Source organism: Tachysurus vachellii, chromosome 17 (genome assembly GCF_030014155.1).
Source record: "Tachysurus vachellii isolate PV-2020 chromosome 17, HZAU_Pvac_v1, whole genome shotgun sequence".
NCBI lineage: Eukaryota > Metazoa > Chordata > Actinopteri > Siluriformes > Bagridae > Tachysurus > Tachysurus vachellii.
The window spans coordinates 15,117,378-15,129,534 of record NC_083476.1 but is presented as its reverse complement, the minus strand read 5'-3'; the positions used below and the strand labels follow the sequence as shown (position 1 = coordinate 15,129,534).

General features: G+C 42.2%; 1 protein-coding gene across 6 annotated transcripts in view; it reads right to left on the bottom strand.

Moving 5' to 3' along the window:
* cadm1a (cell adhesion molecule 1a) overlaps window positions 1-12,157 on the bottom strand; it is a 280,906-nt gene that overhangs the window by 55,303 nt on the left and 213,446 nt on the right. For all 6 annotated transcript variants that reach the window (XM_060890347.1, XM_060890348.1, XM_060890349.1 and 3 more), the window contains exon 4: window positions 4,649-4,795. In XM_060890347.1, coding sequence (XP_060746330.1) covers window positions 4,649-4,795 — 147 coding nt within the window. The remainder of the gene's footprint in view (window positions 1-4,648; window positions 4,796-12,157) is intronic.

Here is a 12,157-nt window from a genome sequence, read left to right as displayed (position 1 = left end):
GGATCTGCTGAGGTGTTGTGTGAAGAAGATGATTTCAGTCAGGGTTTGTGTTCTGATGTAAAGCTCAAGCTGCCTTCAGGATGGAGGGCTTTCTGTTTGCTCTGTAACATGACCAGCTGCTTTTACTGTATATGTCCAGAGAGAGCGAGAGCGAGAGAGAGAGAGAGAGAGAGAGAGAGAGAGAGAGAGAGAGAGAGAAGAAGCTGATGTTTATAGCTGCTATAATAGAAGTGGGAACAGGAAACAAGTTGTTGTCCAATAAATAAGTTAATCAATAAGTAAACGAATAAACAGCCAGAGGTGATCTATTACAATGTAGAGCTGTGAGGATGGCTTATGATGCTATTGTTTAAGACTCACACCCAGTACATGGTTCTGCTTGCATGATGTCTCAGTATGACACGGCTGCTGCTCCCCCTGTGTCAGGGGGATGTTGGTGTGTGTCGGTGGTGTCCAGATCCCTGCAGGTGTGCAGGAGAATGAAGCTCAGCGTGGCACTGCATGTCCCACTGAGAGCACGCTGCCTCAACCCGAGTCCTCCAGCCTCGCTTCCTTATTTTGGGTTTGTTTTTGTTCTTCGTTCTACGATGATTCTACGAGTCTTGTTTCAGACAACAATCTGAGGGAATTGGAACAGACAGGCTGACCTGCGCTGGCAGGCCACAGAAGTGGATGTCTGCTGAGGTTTTGATTATGATTAAGCTGAAGAGAGTGAGGTAGCGGCTCAGGATGGCACAGTGCAACACCCCGCAAAAACAAACAAGAGCATCTGGGTAAAAGACACGACAAAATCGAGGACAAACAGCCGGTGTGAAAAGGCCTCAGAGTTGCCAGGCCTTCCCAGCATGATGAATTCCAGATAGAGACACTCGAGCACAGCGCAGTTTTTTTTCTCTTTGTATGTTAGGAGGTGTTTATTTTTTTGGGTTGAACAAGAAAGGAACTGACCCCCTCTCTCTAACTCCTCATTCTCCACGAAAGATCGGAAAGCAAGATAAATCCATAATTGGCACCGGAAGACAGCCAGAGGGAGGAAACCGAGAACGAGAGCCGGAGAAAGACGATGAGAAATTCAGCAGAACTCTCCTCAGTCACGAGGGTGTTGGTGTGTGGAGTACAGCTCTCATGAGACTTCCAAAATCCAAAATGGTTAGCTTCTCATGCTGAGCTATCTCAGAATACCACTGAGGATTTGATTCTTTTTCTTTCCAGTCAGCTCCGCCCACTCCCTCATACTGATTTACTAAAAATATGACATGGCAAGCCTGTGCAAAAGACACATCAGAGTGGATTAAGCCAAGAAATATTTATTCAACAAACACGTAAAGACGAGTGACAATTTAAAGGAAAAAAAAAAAAATCTCACGAAGTGTGTTTGTAGTTAGTTTGGATATCGACAGCTTCGGTGCAACGTGACATTGAATGCTACCGACATTGGAGTTTGAAATGATTAATAAAATTGAGATCTGGTGAGTGAGAAGGTCATAGGGGAAGATTTTACATCACCTTCATTTTCATCCTAACCTTAAAAAAACCCTCGTGTAATCGAGATGTGGGCGGAGTCACTGCACAAGAGGCCACTCCCACCGGTAGACAAATGTTTAATGAATAAAGCTGAATAGTCAGAAAAAAACTTTCTACTGATTTTGCAGAGGCGAAGTGGACTGGCACAATAAATAAACACCCCACTGCTTCCCCTCTGCATGTAGTGTACCAAACACCATCTTCTCCTTTAATCTGTAGAATAATCAGGATTACGTTCGACTCGTTATTCATTCCTGGTTTTAATTCTTGAATTTAGTTAGGAACTGATTTTAAACCTGGAGCTGAGAAGGTTTATATTTCTGAAATTAGGTGAATTTTGTAAAAAAAAAATGTGTTTGAATAAAGCAAGCAATTAATTCTCTTACATACTAGCTGTTCCATCCATCCATCCATCCATCCATCCATCCATCCATCCATCCATCTATCTATCTATGATTAGTTCTGACTATCTATTCAGCGCTGGTGCAACTTTCCCCCGATTTTTTATTTATTTTTTTTTCAATTTTCTTAATTTTAACATTCTCCATCTCCAAGCAAGGAAAAAAAAACGGAGGAAAATAATCAGCTTCAGAATAGTTTTATTTTCGTCCCGAGCGTTCGTCTGATTGTCCGTCATTAACCTTCCTTAAAAAGGCCTGAAGTCGTTTTCTAAACAAAGCAGCTCCAAACAACCTCAATTTGAATTTCAACGAAATAGTGGCCTTTCCTGAGCTAATGCTTTCTCCTTAATTTGCTGTGGTCAATTTGATTGTATTTATTCTCCAATCATTCCAATTCATAACATTCCGTAGCCTGCAGACACAAACACGTACACACAAGGCTCGTTTTTGTGTTATCGGAAAGCAAAGAAGTGTGTGCTGATGAAACAGCGAGGAAAAAAAAGAAAGAATGAAAGAAAAAGAACTGTTCTTTCATTTTTTTTTTTGCAATCCATCTAGCTGAGGCGAGGCCTGCTACTGAAATGATGCTGGCTGTAAACACAATGGGGAAGAAAGGAATTCCCAGAGAGAGCGAGAGACGGAGAGACGAGAGCAACTTCTTTTGTGAGGAAATAGCTGATGGCTGCTGAGGTGATCTCTTTCACCCGCGTCTCTCTCAATCTCCCTCACCACTTCTCTCTGTCTCTCACCCTTATTTTCTCTCTCTCTCTCTCTCTCTCTCTCTCTCTCTCTCTCTCTCTCTCTCTCTCTCTCACTTTCCCCTCTTTCTCTCTCTCTCTCTCTCTGTCTCTCACCCAAGTCTCTTTCTCCATCTCTCACCCTTACTCTCTCTCTCTCTCTCACTTTCCCTTCTCTCTATCTGTCGCTCACCCACCTCTCTCTCTCTCTCTCGCTCTCTCTCACCCTCTCACCTACCTCTCTCTCACTTTCCCTTCTCTCTCTCAGCCTCTCACCTACCTCTCTCTCTCACTTTCCCTTCTCTCTCTCTGTCGCTCACCCACCTCTCTCCCTCGACCCTTTCTTTTCACTTTATTCTTTGTCACTTCTCTCGTCCCCGCTTTTTCTCACCTCTTCTCTCTCATGACCCTTCCCTCTCACCTGCTTTTTGTTGTCTCTCAATATTTTCTCATCTGTTTCTCTTTGTTCTCATTAGTCTTTCTCTCTCCCTCAAATGCCTCTAATTGTATGTTGTCCCTTCTCTCTAACTCTCCTTTCTTTCTTTCTTTCTTTCTTTCTTTCTTTCTTTCTTTCTTTCTTTCTTTCTTTCTTTCTTTCTTTCTTTCTTTCTCACTGTCACTTGTTATTGTTACTGTTTCTCATCTCTCTCATCCCTGCTCTTTTTCTCTCTCCTGATCCCTTCTTTCTCACATACTTTCACTCTGTTTCATATTCGCATCCCTTCTCTCTCTCTTGACCCCTTCTTTCTCACACTCCCTTAGCATGTTTTCCCACTCTCTCTCTTTCTTTCATTCTCTCGACCCTTCTTACTCACTTCCTTTTCATTGTCTCACACTCCCTTTCTCTCACACTCTCTTGCCCTCTGTTCCCACTCTCCCTTGACCCCTCCCCTTTTTCACTCTCCCTGTCCTCTTCACTCTTCGAACTATTCTCTCATTTTCTCGCCCCCCTCTTGCTCGCTCCCCTTTTCTTCCCCCCGTTCTCGTTTTCTTCAGTCTGCTCTTCTTCCGCATCTAATTTGTATTGTTTTCTCAGGTTTAATCCTCCAGGCCTTGGGGAGACATGCCGTTCCTCCTAAATGGCAGCAATCAATTTTGATTACCGGTCACGGTGATTTGGAGAGGAGCCCATCAAACTTTTATTAAGGCGTCGAGCAATAATGACGGCCTTCTCTGTGCTGCGTGGCATGGATTCTGAGCTCCTCTAATGATTCGAAAGCCCGGAGATGAACTGACAGCTGAACAGACGTGCGATCCACATGAAGAATTTACAGAGTGAGGGTGTGATTATTAGCCTCTCCTTCTTCTCCTCTCTTGCAGACCAAGTTGGAACGTGGGTACAATGACTCAGTCTGGCACCACCTCCACGAGCGGAGGGATCATTACAGAGACGTGCGTTTAAAAAAGAAATGAGCAGATCTCGTCAAAAAAAAAAAAAAAGAAAGAAAAAAGAAACGCTGGCTGCACTTACGATACTGTAGACTGGAAGCATTCATCCATGTGAGGATGAGCGGAGAGAAGTAAGCATTATCCTCGAGAAAAAAAAAAAAAATAGAAGTGAATGCCTGATTGAGCCTGACTGAACTTGAATGGATTTCGTGCTACTTTAATATGCCTCTTATTTCAAATCTTTGAAAGAAACCATCGCCGAGGCTCATGTGGGGTAATTTTGCCTCTGAGGAGAAGGAGATGGCACGGCAGCCTCGGCTCTGATGAAACAAGTGCAGCTGCGCTGAGTGCTGGAGAGTTCGGAGCCAGATCATGGCAGATCAAGGCAGGCCGCGAGAACAACGTGCCCTCGGCGCACAGCTGCGACGCTCTATCAGATGCCCTCGAAAAACATACTGAATTAGTCTGATGCTCTCAGAGCTCTTCTCTTGGAAATGGAGCCCATCTCTTAGAAAGAAATGGAAGACTAGTGTGTGTGTGTGTGTGTTTGTGTGTGTGTGTGTATTTTGGTACTACTCAGAGAGCATCACTACTTACGTCTGACATCTCTGAAGTAGATGGTCTGTCTGTTGGGGTTCAGAAGCTGGATGACGGAGTCGTCGTTATTTTTGACTCGACAGCTGATAGTGGCCGTTTCCCCTTCCACCACCGAGATGTTGTCTGTCACGAGGTTCTGGCTTTGGACTGTGGATGAAGAAAGCAAGTGTGTGTGAGAGAGAGAGAGAGAGAGAGAGAGAGAGAGAGAGAGAGAGAGAGAGAGAGCGTATGTGTTACAGCCATTTCCTTCACACAGAGATAAAAACCCAAGAGCGGCCAAAACCCTACAATCTAACACTTACAGGAGTGCATGATGAGGAGTGAGTGACAAAATGCACCTGGGGCGAGTGTGAATACTCAACAGAGTGTGAAAGTGGGTTTTTGTTTCCCTCGCCTCCCTGTGTGGCGTTTTATAAGCCAGCCTGTGTCCATGATGCACACGCCTGCGCTGAATCGCAGCTCGCATGCTCATCTCACCGGTGGTCAGAGGACGCTTGGAGCTCAGGTTCGTATTCCATCTGAGGACATACATCACGTGTCCTCGTGGCCAACCATTAATCACTTATAACGTCGCCGCTTATCCCAAACTATAATCCATGGGCATGGTGTCTTTGGGTTCTTTAATCTTTAGTATTGTACAGGAGCTACAGAAAAGTACATCGCTCCCACTTTCATATGCTCCCATCAATCATCACTGCTAATGCGGATTCTAAAATCTCTAAAAATGAACTAAAGGGTAGCTCCCGCTTCACGTTACAGCACACCACCCTGTAACATGGGTTTTTGTCTCACAGCAGCACATCTCCACCTTCCACCTTCTGTAACGATACTGTAGTGAGGAGCTGATGTCTTCTGAGGAATGACTGAAACAGGCAGCTTGCATAAAGTTAGAAGGAGCAGCTTATCTACTACTGTACATATGAGATAAGAAAAAAAAACAACGACCAAATACAGGGGGCTTCGCTAGAGCCTTTTTACTGAAGCTACAGTATAGTAAAAGTTTCATGAGAAATGATTGTGATGAGGTAAACGGTTACAGAACGGTTTCCTATTTGTTGAAGGCTATCGTTGATACTGTATCACTGGATTTATTTAAAATATGGAGGCTGAATGTAGCACCAACTGAAGAGAAAATATCCTGTGCATCCTTTACAATAATAAGCCCCGCCCCCTGTCAACCATCGCACCTCCCTTCACTTTTCCGTGTCAGGCTGAATTTGTATATAGTTGAATGCGGACAGCCAGGCTTTTTGTTCTAATTCATCCTTTTAAAAAAGTTCAGAAGCACAGTCCTGTGCCTCAGTAGTGATCCGACTCTGTAAACTCCCCTGACCTAACACGGTCTCAGAGTCTAATTTTGTCGAGAACTGTTATCGCGTACCAGCAAAGAGAGACGAGAGACTTCCCTCAGCTGAAACCACCAAATAAACAGAGACACAAAGAAAGCTATATTTAGTGTCACTCCCTCCCCAGTACTAATGAGAAAACATGTACGGGCAAGTGACAGAGCTAAATAATTATGCAACTGACAAAAAGGAGGGGGTGGGGCTGGGGGCAAAAAGGTGGCATGATTTGCATGCGTCAGATGGCAAGCTCCTCTAAAGAGCCCTGTCAGTTTAAGTAGACGAGAAGAAGGCAATCGGATCCTCTGATGGCGCCCGATAAGGAGAGACAGTTTAACAAAACTGATTTCAATCAGGCTGCCAGGAGTGGATAGTGAAAACAGAGCAAACAAATGAACCTCGAGAGAGTGTAAGTGTGTGTGTGTGTGTGTGTGAGTAAGAGAGAGTGTGAGGGATAGAGACAGATAGAGAGAGAGAGAGAGAGATCCTTAAGACTTGTCAAAGGGAAATAGGGCTATGAGGAGAGAGGTGGTACATTGGAAATGCAAATGCAGCCCATGTTTATCGGCGAGGTTACAGATGAAGGTTAACACACAGCGGGCCACTGCGGTTGTCATGGTGACGGTGTTAAACGGAGGCCACTTTGTGATGGTGCGCTTCTGAGCCCCAAGTGACAGAAAATGTAATGTACAGTAAACACACTTAAGCGTCACAGAACTGAAGTATATCATGTGGACACTGAGCTCTAATCCTGGATGCTGACTGTGTGTCCCGGTGACTGTCCGTCTGACCTCAGGAGTACTATTAATACTGTCAGAGACCATCAAAGCAGGAAAAAATGAAAAGAGGACAGGAAGGAAGGAAGGAAGGAAGGAGGGTAGGATGGAAGGAAGGAAGGAAGGAAGGAAGGAAGGAAGGAAGGTAAGAAGAGAGTACAGGAGAGATGAAGAAAGGAAAAGAAGAAGAAGAAAGGAAGGTGAAAAAAGGAAGGAAGGAAGAAAGGAAGGTAGAGAGTACAGAAGAGATAAAGAAAGGAAAAGAAGAAGGAGAAAGGGGGAGAGAAGAAGGAAGCAAGGAAGGAAGGAGGGAAGGAAGGAAGGAAGGTAAGAAGAGTGTACAGGAGAGATGAAGAAAGGAAAAGAAGAAGAAGAAAGGAAGGTGAAAAAAGGAAGGAAGGAAGGAAGGAAGGAAGGTAGAGAGTACAGAAGAGATAAATAAAGGAAAAGAAGAAGGAGAAAGGGGGAGAGAAGAAGGAAGGAAGGAAGGAAGGAAGGAAGGAAGGAAGGAAGGAAGGAAGAATAAGGGAGAAATGAAGGAATGAGAAAATAAAAAGGAGAAAAGAAAGAAGGGAATGCTGGAGAAGAAGGAAGAAAGGCAGGAAGGATGGAAAGAAGGAAGGAAGAGAGAGAAAGGAGAGAAGAAAAGAAGAAGTGAATGGAGTGATGGGGAGAAGAAAGGAAACAGGATCAGCAGAAGGAAGGAAAAGATAACAGTTTTCTTGAATGACAGCTCCTAATCATTCCGGCATAACTGCATGGTGAGGTCTTGTTCATGTTTAAAGCTGACTGTGTCACATCTCTGGACTAATGCAGATATTTTCACTAAAGATCCTGTGTGAGTCAGCACTTCATTACATCACACACTAAGTACGTGTGGAGTGATAGAGAACATTTAGGATAAAGGGGACACATTACGTAAGGAATACAACACTTGGGGTTTGGTATTAATGGAAAATAAGATGCAGCCTGAGGTGTTAGTGAAACCCGACAAGGTTCCCTTTAGAACTGCAAAGTTTGAAGCGAGATGTCACTTGGCTTTGTGGAAGTGATAAACACATGCAGACACTCGAGAGACTAACTCCATATGCCTTCCAAAATCAGGTGGCAGAACTTCAGCACAATGCAGGTTAACTATTCATCCACTGCACAGCACGCTCCACCTGCAGCCTCAGGAAAACATCGGGTCTCCATATGACATCAGCAGAGACAGGAAGTGCCGGCGTACACACCAGACTCAGACTCTCGTGACCCTCTGGTGTGTGCTCTGTTTCTCAGGTAGTGGCTACGGGTGTGAGTGTGCATTCTCATTTGGTAGGCGTACCACACACACTGTGTTTGGCACCGAGACGCACAGTCTTAGGAAATTGCCTTTAATATACGCCATGTGAAGTAAATCTTGTGCACGGATCACGGCAAATAAAAGAAAGGATTAAACTTGATTAGCCTTGAGATTATTATTGATTATTGGCACGCAGCTTGGCTTAATTAAGATAATTGTTTGTGTCACCGCCTCTGAAATAGATGAACTGGTGATTAATTCCAATTCAAACAAAGCCTTCATTAGCCTTATTGCCTAGGCGAAGGCCGTCGGAAAGAGAGCCTGTGTGAAATTAGCTTGCAGCTCGTGCGCCGACAACCAACAAGGCATTGCGGAAACTCAGAAGAAGTGCGCGCTTCGTATTTGCATAACTTGTTCAAACAGATCTGTGACATTATCTTTCTATTTAATTACCGGCATTCAAAAGCAGTAGCACAGAACACTGATCATTTTAGCCTAGATTAAAGCTGTCAGAGAAGGCTGCTGCGCTCATAGTCGGCCTGACACGCCATTTATATCGCTGCGAGCCTACTGCCACCCGCGCTGCCTCATACATCATGCTAGAGAAAAACTCCCAGTGAGAATGCGGGTATCTATGTGTGTGTGAGTGTCCATAGGCGTGTGTGTGTGTGTGTGATGCCCGGTGTGCTGATGTCACAGCAAACCACTGTGCTGAGAAGGTCGAAGAGGACTAGTGTCCTCCCCTATAACCAGTATCACCTTCCTTCCTTGGCTGGCGGAGAGAAAAGAGGAGTGGTGTCAAATCAGAACGTGAATGATGGCAGAAGTGAGAGATGTGCACACACACTCACACAAACACACACACAAACACACAGAACGCCACACAAACATGACTGCAGATGGCTGTGTATGTGTGTGAATGTGTGTGATATCCATCGCTGTTCCCAGGCTCTGGCCCTGTCTCGCTCACATTAAAGTGTGGCTGATGGAAGGAGTCTGGAGTGGAACCAGGTTTTGGTGGATAATGGGCTCTGTCACACACATCTGAACTTTTAAACTAGGCATTTTGCTGCCACACAGCTATTATTTCAGATTTAGGATTGTGTGAGCACACACATGGAGGCAGGTTCTACAGGCAGAAATGTCTGTTTGGAATGGATGTGCACTGGACATATAGGGAGATCAATATCTGTCAGTGTTAACAGGCTTCCCTGTGCATTTTAGTGCTTTTAGTTAATATTTTTGTCCATGCCATTCAGAATTTGGTATTTTCATCCACTGATACAGCCATCCATATACAGTATACATCCATCTTTAATAACAGTTTGAATAGTTTAAAATGAGGTATTTCCATCTATCCATCCATCCATCCATTTTAATAACTGTTGAATATTATAGTTGAAAATTTTGAATATTTTAGAGTTTGGCTTTTCCATCCATCCATCCATCCATCCATCCATCCATCTATCCCTGCTTTATTTTGATGTAATCTAAGAAACACACAGTCAGGCATGATGCACTCTGAATGGTACACACACAAACACACACACACACACACACACACACACACACACACACACACACACACACACACACACACACACACACACACACACTACAAGCATGTTTATGGACAGTTGCAGGAACCTTTGTGAACCTGAAAAAGTACAAACAAATGGAAAATCTTTGCAACTTTCAGGGAATGTCACCTTATATAAATGACAAGATGTTTTCTTTCTTAAATAATAACCTATAGATGATAAGAATAAGACTATGTGGAGCATCCAATGTAAACGAGCTGTTACCATAGAAATGAACATGTATAGAGTACAGAAAGCCTTATTAAAAAAAATACTTTTTTAGTTTTCATATTTTCAGGGCTCCAGAAAATTAGACATTTGACACCTTTTGACCAATCTGAATGGAGAACTGTACAGAACTGTGGTTAAAAATACATGGATCAGAAACACTGCCCACCATTTTTTGGTGAACAGCGGGTCAGGGAAGCGGGAGTGCTAATGCCACTGTCATCGTCCATCTGTGTGCCAAATGCCAAGCCAGTACTCAGTTCACCAGAAATAACTCTCTTAAGAAAGTGTTTCCTCAGAAGCTGTTGCTTTATTTTTTATCAAGTCCAATTAAAATATGATCTTTTTTAAAAAAAAAAAAAAAAAGTTGGCCAGTCCTCATAATAATAATAATAATAATAATAAAAAACCTTTAAATCTCATCTAGATAATTCTTATTAAAATTTCCCTCCTAAGATCCATGAAGAATTAATGTAATTATCATAACATTGTTTTAATTCCTAATTAATAACGTTAAATGAAGATATCAACAAAAACCATGTATCTTTAATTCAATAATACAATTACGATATGTAGTTACAAAACAGAAAAAAAAATTGCTTTTATATAAATAGTCGTGCTCTTTCAAATGAGTCTCGTCATCTATTTTTCATTAACGAAATTAATTACGCAAGGTACAAAAAGAATATTTACACAACAAAAAGCTGTTTAAACCCACATTCAGGGATAAGAGCACTGCAGTAGATATTATTAGTGATGGTGCTGGGAGTGTTTATCAGTCTAATTGGGGACGGTGGATTTGCAGACTTTACCATAATGTTTTTGATATTTTATTTTATTACATTTTTTTTACTGAAGGAACACGAGGAATCCCTGAAAGCCGGATGTGTACAAAGTGCTTTACTTAAGCGGCAGCGATACATTTCTTTATCTCTACGTCTATGTCTTTATTTCCTGAGCTTTTTTTTTAATGAGTCTGGTATAATTGAGTGCATATGAGCAGAGTTATTTACATCAAACCTGAACCTGAGAAAGAATCATCAGTATCATGTCAACCTCACAGGAGATATCGATGTGTTGGGCTAACATACTGTATGGCACTTTGTTTATACATAATTGTCTGTTTATCATCTTAATTGTACATTAAAAAGGAAATATCCTATCAGTATAAATATTGAAAATGTGTTTCTTTTTATCTTTGCCTCAGTATATCTCAAATATTAATCGTATGATGTGAACAAATGCCGTCTTGACATAAAACAAAATATTTCCGGAACGAATTTAGTTTTAAGAGACACAGAGCTACCCAAGGGACAAGAGAAATGTGTGGGGAAAATGACTATATTTAAATAGACAACAATTTAATTTAAGCATGTGAAAAAAAAAATTTATTTTTATATTTTAAAATGACAACAATTTATAAGTGACGTATATACAATGTAGACAAACACATTTCTTTAAAATGGGAGTATTTTGTAGTTTTTATGTCAGAGATCTTATTCCTCTTCTTCACCATATTGACACTTCTATGGCTTTCTTTGTTCTAGAAAATCGTGGCTGTAACGTGTTTATGATGAGGATTAGACGAGGTACAATATACTCGGCAAACGTGTCTCGGTGAATGAGTTGTTACAGGAACTATAACATCATCCAAATGAGTGCATTAATATAAACCAATCAGTTATACTACAGTTTTAAATACAGTCAGAGCTGCATTTGATTAAAAAAGTTCTAATCAAGAATTCAGGCATGCTGTGCGTGATTTATTGTAATTAACACTTTCTATTTTTCCCTCTTTATTTATTTTTGAACAGTTCCGTTTCCGTCTTAATACAAAAGCGCCATCAGATCAGAGATGAATTTGCTACTGTTCCGTGTGAGCACATTAGACAGCTATGTAGACTTAAAAATTGTCTAGAACAGCACATACAGTATGTATGCAATTTGAACACAGTGCCGGATGAATAAAAGATGGCATGCTGGGAGAAGGAAAAATAGAGTACGGAGAGAGATGAGAAAGCAAAAGAAGAAGAGAGAAGGCAGGAAAGAAAAGTGAGGAGGGAAAAGATTCATAAACAAGCAGGTATGAGAGAAAAAAAAAACAAAAAAGGAATTACTGTTGGAGCCAGAAAACCAGGGGGAGAAGAAGAGAGTGCAACAGAACGGAAGTAGACCTTTTCCGCCCTCTCCATCTCTCCTCCTGCATCACCATACCTATTCTCAGTGGGAGAGGGCACACAAAGGACCTCCAGCAGCTGTCCATCTCCTCAGGTCTCAATCTGCATTGCTCTCTAACTAAA